This window comes from Rattus norvegicus, chromosome 6 (genome assembly GCF_021556685.1).
Source record: "Rattus norvegicus strain SHRSP/BbbUtx chromosome 6, alternate assembly SHRSP_T2T, whole genome shotgun sequence".
NCBI lineage: Eukaryota > Metazoa > Chordata > Mammalia > Rodentia > Muridae > Rattus > Rattus norvegicus.
Genome location: NC_141539.1, coordinates 47762154 through 47786225, shown reverse-complemented (window position 1 = coordinate 47786225; position 24072 = coordinate 47762154). Strand labels below are relative to the sequence as shown.

The 24072-nt window shown below is 44.8% G+C and overlaps 1 protein-coding gene across 4 annotated transcripts in view; it reads right to left on the bottom strand.

The window, feature by feature from the left end:
- Mboat2 (membrane bound glycerophospholipid O-acyltransferase 2) overlaps window positions 1-24072 on the bottom strand; it is a 126580-nt gene that overhangs the window by 72541 nt on the left and 29967 nt on the right. For 2 of the 4 annotated variants that reach the window (NM_001108016.3, XM_087553178.1), the window contains 2 exon segments: window positions 4161-4238; window positions 8687-8832. In NM_001108016.3, coding sequence (NP_001101486.2) covers window positions 4161-4238; window positions 8687-8832 — 224 coding nt within the window. 4 annotated transcript variants of the gene reach the window in all.

Genomic DNA, 24072 nt, shown 5'->3' with positions numbered 1-24072 from the left:
AAGAAGGGTGTTCTGGTTCCCACACCCATTCACAAAAGCTTGTTCTGCACCATTGAAAAGTTCATCACTTAAGGAAGCTGGATCCACTTCACCTGGGTCATGGAGGAGACTGGGCTTCGGCACGCCCATGTGGGCTTAGAAAGCCGTTTTTCCCTACAGAAGGAAACACAGCATGGATCCTGTGCTGTCGTGATTTGGCTGAATCTATCCCAGTTCTGTCTTTGTAAACACAGTTTTACTAAAGCACAGTACACTCCTGTTGCTTCTGCATCCTAAGAAGAGAGTGCATGAGAGTTGTGAGAAAGGCTCTATGACTTGCAGACCCTGAAGTTCACCATATGGTCTGTTACTGAGACAGTTTGCCAAATCCTGCTTTGGAAAATGCTGGGTGAATCCAGCAAAAGCCCAGATCTCCTTATATTAATTAGGAGAGTTAATATCCTAGTCCATAGTGATCTAAAATGTCTGTGTCCCTCAAGAGCCGGTGTTGACACCTAATGTGTACACAAGGGTTTCTGGAGGTGGGCTCTGATTATGGTAATATCATACAGGAGCCTCATACAGGGGTTTTAAAGAAGACCTCACAGAGGAGACCAAGAGTATGAACTGTTGTACCTTTGACCTCAAGGTCACAGACAGAAGAGGGCTGAGTATGAACCAGGAACCAGTTCTAGCCAGATATACAGTCTACTGCCACTTGATCTTGGACTGTCCAACCTCCAGAATTTCAAGGAAATAAGTTTCTGCTGTTTTATCAGTTGTCAGTTTCTGGCATTTTGTCATAGCAGCCTAGACCTACTAGTAAGATATGCAGGCTGTTCTGCTTCTAAACACTCTTCTGGGTGACTGTCACCTAGCCCCTCCTCCAAAACTCACCTAACCCCTCCCCCAACTCACCTAAACCCTCCCCCAACTCACCTAAACCTCCCCTCCAACTCCAAAACTTATATGAAAATACTATCTAGAGAAAACACTGGATTCCAGAATAGATTTTTTGTTTTGTTTTGTTTTTAGACGTTTTTATGCCTGGTGCCCCAGGTCGGAAAAGGTCATGGGACCCCCTAGGAGTGGAGTTACAGGTGGTTATGAGCCACCCTGTGGGTCCTGTCCTCTGCAAGAGCAAGTGCTCCTTTGTTCTGCTCTGCTTTTGAGACAGAGTCTTCTTGGCTGAGCTGGAACTGCCTCTGGAGACCAGGCAGGGCTCCAACTCACAGTGATCCACCTGCCTCTATCTTGCAAATGCTGGCACACACAGAACACGTGCTCTTTACTAATGACTTTTGATCCATCTCTGTAGCCCCTGGATTAAGTTCTAATGACAAATTATCTAGCTATGGATCTGAACGATACAGCGCACATGAGTGTTTTAAGCAGGGAACTATAGAAATCAAGTCTATAGTACATTAAAATATTTTAACTAACACATGGTAATGTTACATAAAGCAGAACAATTATATAATGAATATCATAAAAATCACAAAACTGTTACGCACTCAGAAAAGGACAGAGATTTCACTGCTAAGGATTTAAACTCTGGTTCTTTAAATAAATATACACATCATGTAAAACTATGCTGAAAAGAAGGAATGTAAGTTACCACGGAGAAAACAAGAAAGAAAGGTGAAGTCTTGTGTGTGCACTGAAATAAAAGCAATGAGAAAGGAGTCCAAAACACACGTTTCTAATTATTTATCCTCCCACTACATTTTTAACACTGACAACTCAAAAGACCAGACCTCCCGCTAAGCCCATCAGCAGCGACAGAGCAGAGCACTGAGTGCTAGTGCCCACAATAGTGCAAGAACAAGAAACACATTCTCCCCGAAAAGTTCCTGTGAAGGGCAGCACTACTCATCCTACTGAGCTGCACATCACCCCAGCGCTCTCCAGAACTGTCCCAAAGATAGAAACGCTCTCTACGTGCACTGGCCAAAACCGCCACTCAACATGCCAGACACGTGGCTCCCAAGCACCTGACATGCAGCTGCTACAATCCAAGTGCAGAATTTTATTGTTTCATATATGAATAATGTCTGCACCATTTCTACTCCTCCCTCTCCAACTATGCCCCTCCCCCTCAAACTCATGACATCTTCTTCTATAATTAATATTGTTGCACATGTACACACACACACACACACACACACACACACACACACACACTACTGAATCCACTTAGTGTTGTTCATAAGTACACATGGTTAGGCCTGATCCCTTCAGACTGAATTAATACTTAATTAATTATTAATTAATCAGTTAGTTAATACTGAAGTGTAAGGACACTGACTCCACTGACAACTCTTGCCTTTCAGGACAAGGAGTAATTCTTTTTTCTAAGCTATGAATTGACTATCATCTCAACACAAAAGCCTATCACAGTTTCCAGCAGCCTACTCCTCTGTTTCCAGCAATTTCATCTGCTTCTCCTCCTACTATCTGGGTCAGAAACACAACTCTTTTCATCATTATGAAGTATCACCCTGAGCCTGTTAGCTCCTCAAGGCTTACAAATAGGTCTGTAGGGACTGGAGAGACCTCTCAGTGGAGCACTTCCTGCTCTTGCAGAGGATCTAGGTAGGGCTCCCAGCATCCTCGTGGCTGTAACTCCAGTTCCACAGGACCCAACACCCTCTTCTGGACTCCGAAGGCACTGCATACACGTGATACACATTCAGACAAGTAGGCACTCACACATACACATAAATAAAAATAATCTCTTTAAACATTTAAAATACGGTTGTAATGATACAAAGATTGCTTCGCCCAGAACACAATCGAAATGTTCTTTTTCCTCTTATCAAAGTTAAACATCTACAGAAGGAAGAGGAAAGCTAGCACAGCTGGGGAAGGGAACCAAGTCCAAATCCGTGAAGGTTAATCTTGTCGATTTGATTGAGTTGAGGGACACCTAAGAGACTCACAGAGCAAATTTCTAGGTCTGTCTGTCAGAGCATTTCCAAAAACAAGCCTGGGACAGCAAGTCAGAAGGGCCCTGCCCTAAATGAGGGTTGCCAACTTTCCAGTAGAAAAATGCAGAGAAAACCAGCCAAGGTGTCTTGCCCTCGGATCTTCCCAGGTGGGTGCTGTGGCCCAGGATCATACTCCATTCGTCAGTGTAGATTCCCAGCGATGGCCGTCGGGAGGCCTCGAGTCCTCGAGCCTCAGGCTGGAGCCACACGTCTCTCACTTCTGTCCTCAGCCCACCTCGCTCTGTACTGAGCGACTACTGGCTCCTCGGGCTCTCCAGCGTGTAGACGGCCAGCCTCAGGCTGTGCAAGCCACCAGACTAAACCCTCTATGTATACCCCACACTCTCGCCCCTGTGCCAGAGAAGCCTGACAAGCCAATCACAACCGGAGATGACCCACGGAGGCAACCACGGAACACAAAATAAAACTAGACTTAATCAAGCACTAAGATTGTGATTTCTTATGCAAAACTCACAGAGCCATCCATGCGTTCTAGGAATTCAGAAATCTGGTTGCACACACCGTTTGCCGCACGTCACTAGCGGGGTCTCTCAAGCACCTTTTACACTTCCGTGCCAGCTATCTGGTAACTCAGCCACTGCTGTGCACCCCTCACAGCGGCTTAAGCCAGCACTCATTGACTCAGTAAATGCCCATTAAATGTTTACTGCATACCAAACAGTTTTAGGGGTCTAGTTACCCCTCCATATGGTTTCTACATTCAGAATCCCTACCTTGGGAAACTGCTTCTACTACTTCTTCAGTGTTCAAGCCAGGAACAGGGGCATTATTTCCTTGTCTCCTTCCCAGAGTTCCCTCGAGCTACTCAGTCCTAGATTTCCCTTCTAAATCTCCATCTCCTTACTTTAGTTCTGTTCTAGTCTCACTGCTAATTACCACCAGTACAACAGTAGCTGTTAAACTGGAACAATTCTGCCCTTAAGGGTATATCCGGCTTTTGTCACAGCTCGGAGTTCTCCTAGAGTCTAATAGGTAGGAGCCAGAGGTTCACTGCAGTCCTTCACGTCAAATGTCAGCTGACTCGCACAGACAGGGGAGGGACACACACCAAGATTTTACACTGTTGCTTCCCTAAGAAATCATCGCCCTTGTGGAGTACTGCCGTGTAGTAAGTGTGCCTCTGTTGCTCTTTTGATCGGGCTCTGCTCAGTGAACGCAGTCAATACTCACTGGTGCATGCTCTCCACTCCTGCTATGATCATGATGCAGTAGGAAATGCCACTCTGTACGAGAAAGTGTAAGGCATACCTGTAAAGAGGAAGACTGTGTTAGAAGCAGACACAGACATCAAGTTCAAATGCTAAAGACGGGAAAGTATGTTCCCGTGCTAAAGAAAAAAGAGACTTAAACCTTTCCAAGCCAAACACCCTGGACAGGGTACCTATCCCTCAGGCCAAAGGAGCTAGATAAATAAAACCAAGGCCCATCCCCAGCTAAAGGCCCCAGCACTTCACACACCCTAACGGCGGGAAAGCAGCATGGAGCCGCTTGGGTGGAGGACTGCCACTTTCTTCATAAGTCAGGGAAGAGTCATTTTAAAAGGAGTAATAAGCATGGCTTTCAGAAATGTCCTGGCAGAATTCCTATTTCCCCAACATCCCTCAGCAGCAGTGTTTCTGATTTGTGCTGACCTTCTGAAGTGCCATTCACAGAACAAGTTACTAACAACACCCAAATCTATTCTCAGAGCACAGCGGCTCGAGTCAAACACACTTCCTTCCAAAAATATAGTAAGTTACTATGTTTGTAGACACTCTGGTTTGCATGTCAGTCCTTTCTAATATCCCAATACGGAAGTCAAGCATTTTAACGACAAAACTATTTTATCTAGTCACATCACAAATTGTAGGCAAAATATGATACAGACCTCTGGGACCAAACCCAACCAAAACCATCCCTGAGCTCACATATGTGCACGTGCTCTCCACTCCTACACACACACACACACACACACACACACACACACACACACACACTTGCTCTCCTTCAACTTCCCTTTTTGATGCCATGTTTTAGAGTAAACTTATGCAATTGTTATGTAAAATGTATTAATAAGAATCTTAACACATGATTAGAATTACTATATCATAGACTATCAGATAATATGAATGTGGAAAAATGCTTACACATTTTCTATAGATAAGTTACAAATAAGGACTAGATCCCAAAACAGGCTGTAGAAGATAGGCCCTTCACCCACCACAAGGCCAGTCTGCACCTCTACAGGCACTGTGCATGTACACAAGCGCTCGCACGCGCGCACACACACACTCCACCCACACACAGGTACACACACCACATACACACATCCAGAAAACAGCTATGACCCGTGGTGTTGCTACAATCAAAGGGCTATGGAGACAGGAAAACATATACAAATACAAATGAAAATAGAAAGAAACTTTAAAATAATGAATTGAAATATCTTATTTATCAGCACCAGCAGTCTACTGACAGACCCTTAGGAATGTTACTGAATTCTGTTATGTACTTGGAAGGACTTTAATGCTTCAAGTTTTCTTCAACAGGGCTGAGGAACAGGGCTGAGGATTACCGGGAAAAAAAAAAGTGTTCCCTTTTCTGGGGAAATTTCCTTGGGCACGAAGACTTTGAAGGCAACAGTTTTACTCCTCAAATGTCACCCTGCCCTCGTGCCTTGACAGTCTTGAGGCTCCTCTCCTGACACGCTTAGCTGCTTTTCTGGTGTGGAGTAACGTTTAGGCATCTAGTCGACATGCTAGCCTTCGCTGCTGTGGTAAGTCAGGTTTAGCAGCTGAATTCATCTGACTTGTGGACTCCACAAATGGCAGCAGGTCCCTGCTCTACACAGTTACCAGAGTTACTGGAGAGATTCCTCACACTGCCCCTCACTGAACTACTCCTCATTAGTACCATGGGCACAGAAAGCAAGTTCTAGCCACTTGAGGTTTCTGGGATTATAGAAAGTGTCAACTGGCTCTAGAGAGAGGCACAGAGGGAGCTAATTTCAGTACTATCTGAAACAAATGGTAACAATGGGATTGGATAAACAGAGAAATGCCCAATCTTGACCAACTGGATAACCGTAGCACAGTCTGAGCCTCCCTAATCCACAAATTCACTCAAAAAAGTTTCCTATTTTGGAGTATCCCGGAATGCAGGTTTCTGTACTAGAGACCTTCAGCCAGGAAAGCCAGGAAAGATGTAAATATTCCAAAGTCAGACATTCCTAATGCCAAGAATTTCAGATAAGGAACAGTCACCTGTAACAGACCTGCTCGTGCTAATCGGCACGGTCTGGTGCTCCTCGGGGGTGCTCCAGGCCTCGGAAATTAATCTCAAGTTCCATTTTACAGACAAATAAAGCTAAGGAGACAGCAGCTGCCAGTCTCAGAGCACTGATATCCATCCGGATCTGACAGGTTTCACAGTCTAAGCTTTCACTACCCTGTACTCTCCTGAGAAGTTTCTATAACATCCGTGTATTGTTGTTGCCTGTGCACATGGGTATGCCTATAGTCCTGTGGAAGTCAGAGGACAACATGCAGGATTCAGTTCTGGACAGAACCACGTAGCTCCCAGGGATCAAACTCAGGTTAGCAGGCTTGGCCGCCTCGATCACCTTTACCCTCCGAGCCACCTCAGTGGCCAATTAATACAGTATAGCCCTATCAAAAGATAATTAAATGAATAATAATTGCTATAAGACGCTTGTAGGCACTAAGACAAAAGGGGAGGGGGGCTGAACAGAAGTAGGTGAAGTGAGCAATTCTATTTACAGAGCAAATATGTCCTCCAAAGGGAAGTTGTCAACAACAACAACAATAACAATAACAACAAAAAGCACAAATGGGAAGCTAAACAAGAAACCATAATACTTATCACTAAGTTATACCAGTTAACAGAAGCTATCTGCTCCCTCCCTCTTAACTACAGAATTTTTTTTAAAAAAATTATCTCTTTTAAAAATAACCCAATTAAGCAAATAAGTATCTTGCTACCATATGTAACTTGAGACTTGACAGTTTAACCTTGAGTTAAAGCCTGTTATCTATGATGCTGTGTTACAAGGTATCCATGAAGATTTAACACCCTGAAAGTTCTCAGCAAAGGACTGAGAGGCACTCACCCTGCCCCAACCCCCACCTTCCCCTGCCCACTGTAGGCATCAGCTTTTCCACAGAGCACAGCAGGCACAGGATCCTAGGCCAACCTCAGCTAGAAATGTCTCCAACCCTCAGGAAAACATGCTACACACATAGGAAATATTTAGCTATTAATGATGAATGTACATACTGAGATACCTTTCAAGATGCTCTAGGAAGTGGGAGAAAGATAAAATAAGGGTGGGGGTTTAGTAGCTATTAAGTGGGATAATGAGAGTACTATAGTCCCTCACATTAATCTATGTTGGAAAAGCTCTATGATGTTTAAAAATATACACTACCTCCTCCAAGTCAAAGCAGAAACCTGAGAAAACTGCGATTATACAGACTTGATGTCATCCAAAAAGTAAAAAGGACCATCTGCTTGGATCTTAAGACAATGGCAAAAATCACAACACTATATACACCCGCCACAGACAGTCCAGTACCATAACCTATTAGAGAGGTAGCCAGGGGCAAGCAATATGGCAGAGATGGAATAGATTATGCTCAGTTGATTGATTTATGAAAGACACAGATAAATTATTCTTAGTTGAATTTTCATAGACTCCTAGGAAACATTCGCAATTGCTGGAGGCAAAGGGCAGATTAAGAAATACCAGATACTGCAGCCCTTGTTAGGATAAAACACAAACCCCTAAAGACAAGTAAACGTTAGCCTAGGAGTGACACCTGCCATCCATCCTACCATGGAAACCAAGCAGAGACCCAGTGAGTACAGCCCACTGCCTTCTTAGCTCGGAGAGGTGTCTGCAGAAGAGCAAGCCCAGAGTCCCCATCTGTGAATGGTAAGCACTTGCGAATGCTCATCCAGGAGGGAATGTTGTGAGTCACCAAGAAGCCCAAAAGTGACTGAGCACCTCCCTGTCCTGCTTTCCTCTGTCAGACATGACACAGGTGCCAAGTAGCACAGGCAGTGCTTTGAAGGGTAAGCTCTCAGGATAACCCAGTGAGGAAGACTGGGAGACACACACACACACACACACACACACACACACACACACACACACAGAGTGAGAGCGAGAGCGAGATAGACAGACAGATGGAGAGACAAAGAGATACAGACAGAGAGACAGACAGAGAGAGATATCCCAAGTAAAAACCTTTCTCTCTGAAACAATTTTTCTCCTCCAAGAACAAACAAAAGCCTCTTGTGCTAACAGTACAGGAGTCAGTCAGATGGGCTTCCCCAGACTTGTCAGAGCCAACAGCACCAAGAAAACCCAAAGGAACAAACAACACAGTAATTTATTGGTTGTCTTGGCATAAAATATTTGCAAGATGAGTGAAAAGAACTATTTAACAACAGGCTGCCTTTATAACTCCTCATGCCCCTGTTCATAAATTATAAAAAGAAAATCTTCTCTAAGATAAAAACCAAGCGGTGCAATTCCCAACCCCTCATTGCTAGACTAGAAGATTTTGAAAGATAGCCTTGAACACTTTGTAAATACAGTTCAGAACAAGTCCCTGTGTAATGTATCCCTCTACACTCGATTCTCAAATCTACCTAACAGCATTCATTTAAACATGATCAAAATAATTACTTACCATCCAAAGCAAAAAAATGCAAGATAAAGGCCCAAAAGGGTAGCAACTACGTGTCTGATAAAAGAGCTAGTTTTGCTTGAATGTAGATAAGTTCGAAACCAAACGGCTGCTAACAAGGCAAAGAGTTGGCACACTACAAAGTTGACCTGTAAAGAAAAATTAAAAGTTTGTGTTAGCAATAGACTGGAACTTCAACATTACATTTAAATTCTAAGGACAAAAAAAAAATACCACAGTTCATATAAAACTGAGTTCTTCTAGTTTACAAAAACAAAAACTAAAAAACTCCAAACCAATAAGTAGTGCGTTTCCCTGGGAGGAGCTTTAAGTTTGGGTGATGGTCAATATCCACTTCCTGCACTGCACCTGGCAGGAGACAGGTGTGCCCAGGTGAGGTCAAGTGTGGCAAGCTTGAAGGGAAGGGACAACAGTGAAGACACAGGGATGGAAAGCACAGGGCACTCTGTGGTGAAGGGATAGAGAAATCTATTCAGATGACTCAGGTCTTCACAACTAATAGAGAAGTAAAGCTCCAAGTTTCCCACAATGCTCAGGGCAGGGTCCAGCTCCCCCAAGTCTCCAGAAGTTGGTAAGATGGGGACATAGGACTGTCCATGGAAGTGAGAGCATAGTGGGGCTTCTGGAGTCACTACTGTGTCTTAGGTAGCGGAGGGGCAGGGTGAATGACAACAATCAGACATGTTCCCACAGGGCTACCATTTAACCCTCACATGCTCAGAGCCAAGCTCCTCACATGCAGAGGCAAGCCTGAGGCTGCTCTCTCCCCACCGACAGGCCTGAGAACAAGGGTCTCCTGCTTAATGAAGTTAAGGAAAAGTGCCCACTCTCTCTTCTGAAACTCATTCTTAGGAAATGTGCAAGAAAATATTGCTTAAAGCCTGCATATAAAACATCCTCTTCCTACAGTCACAGACAAGTAGGTTCTTGCCTTGGCTTGTGAGAAGAACTGCCAGCACTACTCCCTGTGTCTGTGAGACCACTGTCCTCTGAAACATACCAAGTGCAAGACAAACGTCTTTCTGATGGGTTCTAGCACTTGCTTCTCCTAAAGAGTTTTAACTGTGTTTCTGAAAATTAGCCAAATACATTAGCCAAAATTAGCCAAATACACTAGAAAAGTCACTGCTCTTGACGCTAACTACTAACACCTATCTACATGCTCCTTAGACTTTAAAAACTTTCAAGCACTTCAACCCTCTCTCCCAAATATCCCTTAATCAAGCAAGAAATTTACAGAGCGTTTGCAACAGACAAAACACAAGCAATCTGGAAACATAAGGCTTAACCCTATCCGAGGGTAACTAGAATCTAACAGAAAAAGCGAGCAGACACACAGGAACATCAGCAGACGTTAGAAAGTCTTTTAGAAGCTGTACAGAAAATATTTTAAGAACAAGCTCGACCGGTAAATGTCAAAAGCAGGTGACATGGTAGGCAGGGCCAGTGGTCCCCAACACCAGCGGGGTACTACCACCCGGGGAGCTTTTTCTCCCCAGGGCGCATGCCCTTCTCGCCTCACATGTTTATATGGCATAAAGGAAACTGTGACTGTGGCAGAAGCCCAGTAAGGTGAGATTCAGAGACTCTTTGTGATCACCAATCCTTAGCTCTAGCTCTTTTACACCAAGGACAGTGAGACCAGGCCTCATTCCACACAATCACAACTTTTGACATACAAGACTATATTCTTTTTTCCAGTACAGAGTCCTGAAGAGTGAGAGCCCAGCGCTGGACAGTAAAGGGCAGACTGAAGACCCAGTAATGTAAGGGCAAATGGGTACCTGTGAGAGATGTCGGGGAGCTCGGCATGGCCACTGTGTGTAATAGTTAGGCCTTTAGCTACTAAATATAAAAGATTGAAGATGTTTTAATAAAGAAGGCACTGTGCACGCATACACGCATGCGCGCGCACACATACACACACACACATACATGCATAGACACACACATACACATACACACACACACACCTATACACACATATACACATATACACACACACACATACATACGCACACACGCACGCACGCGCGCACGTGCGCCTCTGCCTTGGAAGGCACAAAACAAGGTGTGTGTAGAGACCATGTACAAGGCTGCTGTTACAGTCCCCGGGGCGAGAGAACCCGGTCCTACTGGGACAGTAGGGTCATGTGGACCAATCAGAGCACCTGATGTCAGTATCGGCTAAGCCATGAGAGCATGAGAAAAGGCAAGAGCCATTGGTGGAAGATGATAACGCCTGTCCAGACCAGGAAATAGGGATGAGTAGCTTGTGGGGAAATGATGCTGTATATTCTACATGTGTGGCCATCCTTTCTCACTTAGCAGACAACAAGCTGCTTTACAGAGATGCCAGACATGATCCAAGGCATTCGATGTACACCTGGGACGGGGCACCCAACTGTTAACACCAGCGCTCCTGAGATGGAGGGACTGTGAGCCTGAGGCCAGCCTGGCTACACAATGAGCTCTTGTCTAAAAAACCTGAAAAAAAAGAAAAGGAAAAAGAGAGAGAGGGGAAGAGAGAGAGAGAGAGAGAGAGACAGAGACAGAGACAGAGACAGACAGAGAGAGAGAGAGACAGAGAGAGAGACAGACAGAGACAGAGACAGAGAGAGACAGAGAGACAGAGAGACAGAGACACAGAGAGAGAGAGACACAGAGAGAGAGAAAGTTGATGTAGTCCAGGTCAACTTTTTATATATACTTTCTTCTAAAAGAAAAGTTTAGAATAAAAGAATTTTATTTTCTTCTTTTACTTTTTAAATCTCTCTCTCTCTCTCTCTCTCTCTCTCTCTCTCTCTCTCTTTCTCTCTCTCTCTCTCTCTCTGCATGAGTGCTTGCATTCGTGCATGCACCACAATATGCACTGCAAGTCAGAGGACACATTTGGGAGGGCTGGCTGTCTTGATGGCACTTAAATGTATTCTCAAACTATTAAGGCCTAAAGTTACCATCTATCGCTCTGTAAAACAGGATTGACCCATCGTGGTCCATGTGCTATGTGATCCCCCCCACCCCAGCCCCTACCCTGTATTTCCCTCTTTTCTTTTGCCTTTCCTGCTTCTCTCTGACCCTTCTCCCTACTTTCCAATATGACCCACACCCTAAGAGAGGCGAGTGTGGCGGAATTTTCCCCTAATTGATTATAATAATAAATACAAGAAGCCAATCACTGAGCAAGAAAGAGTGGAGACTTCTGGGTCTGAGAGGAGGAGGGAAGCTGGGAGGAGGGACTTACTGAAGGGGGGGGCACTTGATGTAGGAGGCCAGGAGCTGTTTGGGAGGATCCGCCCCCAGAAGATTCCTGACATAGAATGGTTGGTGAATTTAGGATGCTCGGTTCTGAGCCCAGCGGTTGTGTTATCTGCTGATTCTAAACTAAGATTGTCTGGTGGTTTCCATCTCGTGGCGGTTCAACTGAGCTCCAGGGAAAGGTAACCACGGCAGAGCAGGGGTCTGCAGAGTGCACCCCAGCCAGCGGGTGAAATTTGGGAGTGCTGAGCACGTTTGGCAGCAGCCAGGCACAGGGAGGAAAGAGCATCTCGAAGCTCCAGAGAGGCAAAGCCAGCTTTGGTGAGACAGGCTTAAGCAAAAGGGAAAACGTGGGCCTGGGCTGGGAACAGATCATGATGGTGACACCGAGGATTGTTTTTTAATATCACATGCTACAGGTGAGTGGGGTGACACAGCAGGTAATGGGCACACACCACCACACCTGAAAACCTGAGTTAATGCCCAGAACGCACGTGGTGGCAGGAGAAACCTAATACCTGCACATTGTCTTCTGACCTCTGTGCCTGTGTGTATACACACACACACACACACACACACAAACACACACACACACACACACACACACACACACACACACACACACACAGCAATACAGTCACTTCTCTCTGCAGGTTGCACACTGATTCAACCAAGCATGAGTTGAAAGTACCCGGAAAAAACATATCTGTAGTGAGCATGTACAAACTCTTCCTTTCCATTTCCCAAAAGTCCAGTGAAGCAACTGTTCACAGAGCATGTACGATGTCTAGGCATTTCGGTGTCTAGGCATTTCGGGCCACCCAGGGATGATTTAAGTCAATGGAAAAATGTGTGCTGAATGGTAAATGCTGTACATTTATGGAAGGGACTTGAACATCCATAGACTCTCATATCTGGTGGGATCTAGAACCCATCTCTCCCTACACAGAGGAAGAGCTGCATCCTGTTCCAGTGACCTGATAATTTGCAAATAGGAAATGGGAGGAAGTCAGGATGTGGTGGTTTGAATAGGTATGGCCCCCACAGACGCATGTGTCTGAATGCTTGACTCTTAAGAAGTCGCACTATTAGGTGTGACCCTGTTGGAGTAGGTGTAGCCTTCTGGGAGAAGTGTGTCAGGGTAGAGGCGGGCCTTGAGGTTATATATACGCTCAAGCCACTCTTGGTGAAACAGTCAGTCCCCTTTTGCTGCCTTCAGATGAAGATGGCAGCAACATTCAGGCCTCCACCAGCCCCACGTCTGCCTACATGCTCACACATTCCCACCATGGTGATAGTGGACTGAAGCTCTGAAACTGTAAGCCAGCCCCAATTAAACATTGTCCTTTATAAGAAGAGCTGCTTTGGTCATGGTGTCTGTTCCCAACAATGAAGCCCTAACTGAGACATAGGACGATGGGAAGAAAGAAAACTGAGACTTTCTCAGCTAGTTTAACACCGAGTCGCTAACCTCCTCATTCACAGAGAAGACGCCTTTTGATCTGCTGCCCAGAAAAAGACTCATAACAGCCTCCACCTGAGACACACCAGTGAAGTTATCTTCAAAGTGCTTGTCTTCAGCAGCAAAGGACAAACTTTCAGGGCCTTCTGCCACTTCTAAGTAACAGTGACAACACTGACTACAGGACATTCAAAGAAAGTAGTAATGTCTCCAAATAAATTTGTAAAAGTGATTAGGAATTTCGTAAGTTTTTCCAAAGAGAAACCACAGACATTATAAAGGAAAAGATTGACAGCTTTTTTTTTTAATTATATAAGATCTTAAGAGTATATATCAGGGGGGGAAAGGCAAAAAATAAATGAGGGAAAATACTGCAAAACCACAGAAAAGAAAGTCTCTTGTGGGAACATTGTGACCCACGCAAGGACACTGGACAACACAGCATAGACAATTTATAAATGCCAATGTCCAATAAAACCAAAAACATCTCTCCAACTGTAAGGAGCATGGTAGCCCATCAGTGAGGCACTGCATCCCAGCTCTTATGGAGGGAGGTTGGAAGCAGGAATGGTGTGCTACAACAACCGTGGTCAGATCCACCTTTTTGTCTACAGTGTCCCAGAAATGATGAGGAGAGAAAGTTTCTGTGTGAACCTATGTCCAGACATGGAGAGATGAGGAAATGATATTTTATACTTGCCTTAGAGATGGAAGAAAGGGTGCTTTACACCTGTCTTAGCAATGGCTTGTTACTGCAGCAAATCCTAGCTTATCCTGACTAGATGTAAAAATGAGCACCTAAGTATACATCCTGGATAACAGTGCAAACAAATATATCCTACTAATCCAAATCATAATTTAACAATGCTAATTTATAAATCAAACAGATTTCCTACATAAATACTTGAAGCTCCTATGCAACAAAACCCACGCGCTGTAAGTAACAATGTAAAAAATATGCACATCTATGAGACACATGACAAAGGGCCAGTCCCTTTAAAATACACTCCTGCCAGCCACTTGGGCAGTGAGACTAGAGGAGAGTCAAGATCAGGGTAGGCTGGGCTTCACAGTGAGACTGTCTCAAAAAGGAAATTAAAATATGTATACCAAAAACTCTTAAAAGACAGTAGGAAAAAAGTCACACAGAAGAAGAACGTACCACACAAGCCAGAAAAATAAAGCACAAATCGGATGTGGTTAAATGTTTTAATGTTGTTAAAGAGACAGGCAAGATTTGCCTGTCCTGACACGGAAGATGACCACCAAGATGTATAACAGGTGAGAAGTACAAGCTAAAGCGTAAGAGCGAAGCTGGCCTATGCATACACATGCACTCACTAAACACACACCTCTGCTGACGCAAGCCTGCTGTGTGTGTACCACAGGCTAGCAAGCCTGCTGTGTGTGTACCACAGGCTAGCATCACTGTCATCACCATAGAGTCTGTGCATATCTACCACACTGCGCTTACTGGAGGATGCTCAACCATCAACTCCGTTCTCTCGTATCAACCATAGGCTACTCTGTTTCCATAGGCTGCAGCCTAGGAAAACTAGACATCAAGACATTAGATGAAGGAAAGAACAGAAAAAGACTTGAAATGCCCAGTGTGCGCAAGCTTACGCCTGCAATAGTGCCTCCTGGGTAAACGCCTTCCCAACCCTGTCCCCTCCATTCCTCACAAGACATCCACCCGTCTAAAAGTGACTGTAGTACTCCTCTGTGCTTTCACACTTTTATGCATTTTCTATAGTGTATCACTTTGAATGTGTAACTTTCTAAATGGTAAAAACAGACTGAGCTCTCGCCGTTACTCCTAACACTTGGTTTCTGACGTACGTCCATCTGAGGCGCACACTGCACCGTGCTTGCTGGCCTGTTGAGCAGGACTCTGCTGCTTGACTGTGTGGGTGCAGACTCACAGGTAAGCAAGCATCTTCCACTGAACTACATCCGCTAAATTGCTCTCCGGAGCAGCCTGGGCCTGCTCAGGCTCACTCAGCCGTGAGTGCCGCTGTTCCACATGCCTAGCAACATCTGGTACTGCCAGACTTGGCATTTTTTGCTGAGTTAGAGAACAGAAGATTTCATCTCACTACTTTTTTTTTTAAATGTCATTTTTTAATAGATCTGTCGGACATTAACCTTCTACTTGATAGCCTTCTCATATTTTTCTAGTAGGTTTAATTCTCCTTGTGACTAAGATGTCTTTATTTGCATCTATTGTTTTGCAGACAGCATCTGTCAGTCTGCGGCTGGCCTTTTATCTGTATCTCCGGTTCTTCTCTAATAGTGGCTTCCTCCACGGTACGTGTGCGCCTTGGCTTTGGACAGCACTCATAGCTGCACTGGCTGAATATGTGGTGCGCTGGGTTGTTTTTAATAGAAAAAAACAGAAAATAGCTGGTGAATCAGAAAATAAGTTGCAGAATGAGAGAAACCGCTTTGGCCACTAATATGTTTATCTGTTTCCTATTTTAACCATCTTGACCTCCCAGAGCCGGCAGCCTGATTCTAAGTAGAATGTCTTAAGGCATTCAAACCTGAGTTTTCCTGAGTGACATGTCCACTCTACAGTGACAGCAGACATGGCAGATTCAGGACCTCTCCTATTTTCTCACAGGCTAAGGGAGAGCAGGCTTTTGTGTGTGTCTATAATGTACACAGTCACACCCTGCTTGAACAACAGACTGCATTTTCTCTTTTTGGGCTTTAAATTTTATTTACTGGAGGGGTCCCCAGGCGTTCAGTGTAGAACAAACAATGCACTCACCACGCCAATTTTCTGACCCACCTACACTGTTCACTTTGATAGCCACGAGCCACACGTGGCCATGAGCACTTGTCTGTGGCTACTCTCTGAACTGAGAGAGGCTTTAAGTGCAAATATGCACCAACTTCGAAGGTTTAGTGTGAGTAATTTCTTTAAAGAACGTGTCTAATTAGTTTTGTAGCCAGGAATAGTGCCATATGCATGCACTTGGGAGACCAGGGCAGAATCCAGGAAGTTCAACCCTAGCTTGGTTAGCATAATGAGATCCTGTTCCCAACAGAACAGTAATCACTGTATATAGAATACATTGAAACAATGTTTCAAACACCCTTATTACAAAGATCGCAAACACCAACTGCCTTCTATGGGATGCCCCTTCTAATGCTACTTGGCAATACTATGTTTTGTATAATAGTTTTTGAGAGACGCTGCACTGAGGAGAATGAAAAAGGAATGAGGCAGACAGCTAAGGGTCAAAGGTCAAGGGTGCTCAGCAGGCTGCAAAGATAGAAAGAACATCTTCAGCTTCAGGATGCTGTGCTCAGCTCCATCTGGTAGAGCTAGTGCACAGCCATACACTGGAAAGTTAAAGAGACTCTTGGCTATCCCTGCGTTAGAAATGGGACTGATCTTTTTTATGATTTCTCCAGGTAAAACTCACATGCAGCTAACTATAAAACAATGTCCTTTCTAGCCAACACAAACTGCTACAAATCAACCTCAAATTCAAACAGAAAAAACAAAGCCCAAATACAAAGAATCATGTTTTAAACCTTTATGAGTGGATACTAGCTAAGCCCTAAATAAGACCTTATTACACACCCATCATATACGCCAGTCTTCTAAGTCTGATAGTGTTATGTGCAAACTTCAATGTCTGAGTCATGAGATTTCTTACACAAGGCCAACATCAACTTTAGAAAACTGCTTGGCATTTTCTTACAGACTGAAGACAGTCTCCATGTAGCCAACCACTCCACTACTTACTTATAGGTAGAACATGAGCATCGATTGAGGTAATAAACAACAGTCTTCAAACATGATATTGTTCACAATGGCCACATGCAAAAAGAATTTTAAAAAAAAACCTTTGGGGTTGGGGATTTAGCTCAGTGGTAGAGCGCTTGCTTAGCAAGCGCAAGGCCCTGGGTTCGATCCTCAGCTCCGGAGGGGGAAGAAAAAAATCTTCAATGGCAAAATGAACAAGCACACTGTGGATAGTCATCCAATGAAACCCTGGACAGAGTGATGGAAGTAATAGCCCCTTTCAAGAGGCACGGTACAGGACCACGAGCTGAAGTCAACAGTTCAAGAGCAGCCACACAGGTCTTGAGCACACGCAGAAAACACACGTATGTAAACATATAACCACAGTGCACTAAAGATTCCAGAATGCAAGCAGTAATCCACACTTGCTGAGGATGTCCGTGTAAGTGATACAATTGTAGCAAAGTGAAGGTGATTATAGTCACTGAGGTCTCCTAAGTGCTTATCCATGGCAGGAGGAAACAGGTTACAAACGGGAGAGATATATTAGGCACTCTTAGTATTTTTTAATTTTATGCATTAGTTATGGTTAGGTGCTATAGTAAATATACATAAAGAGTATGTAAAGAGACAGAGGGTCACACGACAGCCCAAGGCTGCTCTGCCTTGCTGTGATCTAAAGAGCCTGGCTCTAGCTGCTCTGTGGCTCCGTCATCCAAAACATCTTCACTGGAGCATCCAGATATCTGGAGGGAGGCATAAAAGTGTGAGGCGATCACTTGTTTCTGCAGAGCCCTGGACTGAAGATGGGCCACAGTTCCCGGCAGCTGATATTTACAGAGCAGACTAAAGCTCCACACAAGGCAAGCTGGGAAATGTGTGCAGCCACACTGTAAGACAAGGAAAGCCAGAGTTGGTAAACAGGCAGCCTGCCTCTGCCAGTCAAGTCTTGTACTCTTTGCTGGGGATTGTATTCATGAGTAGACAGGCAGGCAGGCAGGCAGGCAGGCAGGCAGACAGACAGACAGACAGATAGATAGAAAATTAAAAGAAAAACCTATACCTGCTATATCTAAGCAGTTATGAGTCCTAAGAAATAAAATAAAATATTCTTCTATATGTGTAATTAAGCTACCAAGTCAAGTCATGGAAGCTACAGTCAGCTAGTATTAAATTATGTTAGGCACATACACACCTTAAGTTTACTGTGCATGTTGAACAATAAAATCTTGAAACCGGAAGTGCTGTGGAAGACCTTGCAGTTGTCCCCATGCACGTGTCCCACCCTGGGAAGGTGTGGGTGTCACCCTGCCTCCAGCTCCCACAGGCAGGAAGCTTATTCCTTCCCTTCATAAGCCAACCTAGTCCGCTGCTGCAAACATTCTCAGTTCATGTGGAGGGCGGGCAGCTGTGCTATCAGCCTCTTCCTTGCAAATCACCATTCTCTCCCTCAGCTCCTGCCCTTCTGCGTCGACACAGCCTTATATCCTGCAGTCTTTCAAAGCCTTTGCAAAGACTGTGTACCTGTTCTCCCCTTTCATCTTATAGGCAAGCTTCCAGAGAACAGGACAGTGTGGACACCATCCTAATCCACAAACGACTTATGTGAGGTTGCAACACTGCCCCAGTGGAGGGTTTCATTGTCAGGACCCGGCTGCTCAGAATCTCTCAGCTTCCCTTCAGAGACCTAACACAGCTTCAGGGTTACTTCTGAGACATCTTCCTAGCCAAGAGAAGGCTCCTCTTGGTGGCTCCACAACCCAGAGGCACAAATGTGGTCAATAAGACATCTGCACACGGGTGCCAAGGAAGCAGCAAGACTCTCTCTGAGGACGTGAGTGACACTGTGGTCTTCTGAAAAGGTAACATTGGGCCTCACCATCTTTCCCAAAGAGGAATTTCTGAGAAACCTGAAAACCGCAAGATCTTTTTCTACTATAGGCTAAACCATTCCAAACTCCCGGCCTGGTCAAATTTAGGTAGATACTAGCCTACATAAACAAAATTTTAAATGCTATAGGAAGACTTAATTTTTTTTTATATATTTTATTTCCATTTTTTAATGTTTTACCTATATGTATATTTGTGTGAGTATGTCGGATCCCTTGGAGCCGGAGGCACAGAAAGTTCTGAGCTGCCATGTGGGTGCTGAGAATTGAACCCGGGTCCTTTGAGAGAACAGCCAGTGCTCTCTGACCCTCTTAACCTCTGAACCACCTCTCCTGCTCTGGAAAAAATGTTTTAATGCATGAATATGCAAAAGGTACTCTGTTCCCAGACAGGGAGAAACAGTATCATGAAGGTATTAATTTCTCCCATAGTAATCATTAAATTTAAATGCAGTCAATAAATGTCAACAGACTTTATAAAAAAGAAAAGACGGATTTTAAATTAATATAGACACAATAGATTACCAGGAAACATATAACAGGCTTTCAAAAAGTAGAGCGCTTTTTTTTTCAAAGCTGAAATGATCAAGATTCCCAGTTCTCACATAAAAAGCCAGACATGGCAGTGAAATCCTAGGGCTGGAGTGAACTCACTCCACAGAGTCGTTATCTAATTTCCATATGCATACTATGGTATATGTGCCAGAGCCCCCAACCCTGTGGCTCACGTGCCCCCACAAGCCCGTTATCACAAAATACATACAATATAGAGAGAAATACTAATAAATAACATTAAGGGTTGGGGATTTAGCTCAGTGGTAGAGCGCTTGCCTAGGAAGCGCAAGGCCCTGGGTTCTGTCCCCAGCTCCGGAAAAAAAAAAAAAAGAACCAAAAAAAAATTTTTTTTTGTTTAGACTTATTCATTTATTTTATGTGTCTGAGAGTTTGCCTGCATAGAAGTCTGAATACCACACGCAGGCCTGGTGCATACAAAGGTCAAAATAAGGCAACTGATCCCCTGGAACTGGAGTCATGGGTGATTAGACCCATGACCTCTACAAGAACAAGTGCTCTTAAGTAGCCCAAGGAAAGCTTTTTTTTTTCTTTTTTTGGCTGCCAGAGTACACTGTACCAACAGACTCCAAATAACCACTGTACACAAAGTTCAAACCAAACACACCCAGAGTTCTCTGCTGCGCCTGCACCCCACCCTAGCTCACCACTACAACAAACTAGCCTCTCCTCTTTACCTCCTCTCCTCTCCACACTGAGAGAAGTGGGAGTGGTCAGTCCACAGCAACAGACTCACAATCCAGCAGTTAACTGAGCTGTTAAGAACACAACAGACACAGTTGTCTCCCATGGTTCTTATGCTCATAAAACTCTAACCGTTGCTGCCATTAGACTCTTCAGAATTAGAAACCTGAAAGACATGGGAAACAAAACGGTGCCACTGGTTGGTCAGCATACAGCAAGTTCCTCCATCCAGGGACAGTAGACACATGAATGCCTCAGCATGGCTGCTCCTACATCAGAAAAACTGACTTGGCCAGAAAGAACCCAGACAACGAAATGGGCCATGACAACTGCTCACTCTTATAGTGGATGGGTGAGTATGCTCAGAATACAAGGGGCAGGGTCTGTTTGGCATGCTCTCAGGACTCTTTCCTATCTCCTAATTACCTGTCAACTGCCCATCCTAACCCCACATGCACATGCTGGCTTTACCAGATAAAGAACCTGCCCTCCCAGGCCAGCCTATACTTTCCTTCAGAGGAGCAGAGATGTGGAAGGCCAGACCCAGAGGCAGACAATAAATTCATCAAGGCTATAGCAAAGTCCTTAAGAGCAGCTGGACCGGGGCGAGATAGCTCAGTGGCTAAGAGCACTGGCTGCTCTTCCAGAAGACATGGGTTCAATTCCTAGTACCCACACTCTTCCTCGGGTACCAGGTATGGTTGTAGTACACAGTCATACAGGCAGGCAGAACATCTATATATATTAAAAAAAAAAACAAACAAAAGAAACAGTAGACAGAAAGGCAGGTCAGTCTCAGGGATGATTAACTGACAAGTCTCTATGTATATTCTCTAATCACTTTACAGAAACCAAAAAGCAATCGGTCTTGACCAACACCCAGAACGACATGGAAAGCAAGTTACTGAATCAAGACAGCACAGGGGTCAAAGGAGGTATCATCTTCCACCTACCAGATTAATGGAGCCCATCTCACGCTCATCAGCGTCTCAACCAACTCTATAGAATCCCTGTGCACGAAGGTCCACCTACCAGATTAATGGAGCCCATCTCACGCTCATCAGCATCTCAACCAACCCTATAGAATCCCTGTGCACGAAGGTCCACCTACCAGATTAATGGAGCCCATCTCACGCTCATCAGCGTCTCAACCAACCCTATAGAATCCCTGTGCACGAAGGAATAATTTACTTAGCTCATCTCTCTGGTGAGGCTAAAGGGGTAACTGCCATTCACAGCCATTCCACTATGAACCCCAAGTAAAGACAAGACTCCCAGGGAACACTGATAGAAATCGCGGGTTCTGCTTCTGACCCGAAACAACCCTGCCACACCTGATCCAGCAAATGAGCGTCTGGTAGCTCACCTCAGCTGCAAAACAGGGGTGGCATCCAGAACAGCCCAGGGAGCCCCTGCTTTATATCTTATGAATAGAAAAGAGCCAGTGTGGGTGGGTGTGCACAGAAATGTTCTGTCTCTGCAAGGATTACCAATAAGGGCTCCTGAAGAGCAACCATCTAAAGTTGGGACCCGAGAGGAAGTGCGATGACTACACAATTAAAAACTCCTCAGCAAGAGACAGGAAGGACCTCGGAAGCAGAACTGCATAATGTCCCATAATGTCCCATAATGATTATGTGGAGTCAAAGCTGGGCTTTTCTTTAAGGCTTGTGAACTCGCCACCAAGCCTGACTGCCTGAATTCCATCCCCAGGACCACGGAGGGGAAAGAGAGGACTATCTCCCATGGGTTATCTTCTAATACCCATGAACATGCTGTGACATCTGTGCTCCCACACACGAGCGCGCACACACACACACACACACACACACACACACACACACACACACACAAACACACACACAAGGAGGGAGAGAACATACAAAAAGAACTTTTAAAACAACTATCTACTATGTTTCGATTTACACAATTTTCTAAAACACTGCTGATAGCAGAAGGGAGAGAGACAGGGAGAGTGTCAAGAAGGAGATAACGTCAGTAGACACAAGAAAGCTTAGAGACCGAGACAGTTTATTATCTCTGATGTGGTCCTAAGTTTCATGGGTGGATGTCTATTACAAGCATTAACTTGTACACTGTAATATGTAGGTTATTTGATGTCATCCATAAGACTGTTTGAATACTTTTTAAATAAAATAAACTGATCATCCTTTGTGTTGAGCTGGAAGCCGTACAGTGCAACTAAAGTCGCTTTTACTTAGGGAAAGCCATTTCATGCCAGTTACAGCCCGCGTTTCAGATAAGCGATTTCTGAATGGACACAGAGAGGACATTTAAATGTCTGCATTCCTCCCTATCCCTCATGTTCGTGGTCTAAAGGCTAGAAGCGTTTCAGTGAAAACCCCATCACCTCCAGCTTCTTAGGGACTGTTCTCTCTGGAACTCAACGAGATCATCAGTTTGAGCTTTGACATAGTCTAAGGACCTGATTGCCTGTCACAGCTGTGACAAGATTCTGACCTTACCTCTGCCATAAAAGAACTGGGCTAGGGCCAGTGAGCAGGCTGGAGAGTAAAGGTACGTGCTGCCAAGCCTTGCAATCTGAGGGAGATCTTCAGGTCCCACATGGTAGAAGGAGAAAATCAACCCCCTGCATCTGCACTCTGACCTTCACATGTGTGGTATAGCATGCACATCACACACACACACTCACTCACACACACACACTCACTCACACTCACACACTCACACTCACACACGCTCACTCACACACACACTCACACACACAGACTCACTCACACATTCACACACATACACACACACGCTCACTTACACATTCACACACATACACACACACAAACACTCACACACACACAAACACACGCATGCACATTCATACACTCACACACACACTCACTCACACATTCACACACATACACACATACACACAAAGGCACACACATACATATGCACATGCACACATGCACATAACTCTTTAGCCTCATTTCTCTCAGACTACACTTTTAAATTATTTTTATTTTATGTACATTGCTGTTTGACTGCATGTGTGTCTTGTGGTCGGTGTGGGGTGTTGGAGCCCCTGGAACAGGAGTTACAGACATTTGTGAGCTGCCATTTGGGTGTTGAACACCAGTCCTCGGTCAGTCTTAACCACTGAGCCATCTCTCCAGCCCATCTCATGGGCAACTTTTCAATCAACAACTAAATTCCAATCCGCTCCCTCAACCCTCAACTTCTGTAACTGGAATAAGCAAACAGAGTCCTATCATTCACAGTCTTTTCCCACTTATTTTAGTTTGTTTATTTGTTCACTTATTCACATCCTGTTCACTGTCCCCCTCCTGGTCACTTCCCCCCCTTCTCTGGTATCCCCCCAACCTGGCATCCCAAGTCTCCGAGAGGCCAGACAAGGCCGGGCTGGCTAGAAGAACATGTCCCACCTACAGGCGACAACTCTTGGGTAGTCCCCATTCCAACTGTTCAGGACCCACATGAAGGCCAAGCTCTCATCATCACGCATGAGCAGGAGGCCTAGGACCAGCCTGTGTGTGCTCTCTGGTTGGTGGTTCGTCTGTGTCTATGAGTGGGAATGTTGGCATGAGTGCGGGTGCCTGCAGAGGTCAGAGTTGGATCCCCTAGAACATGACTCTCAGCCTTCCTAATGTTGCAACCCTTTAAGACAGTTCCTCATGTTGTGGTGACCTCTCCCCCACCATAAAGCTGCTTTCATCACCACCTCATAACTGTAATTCATTAC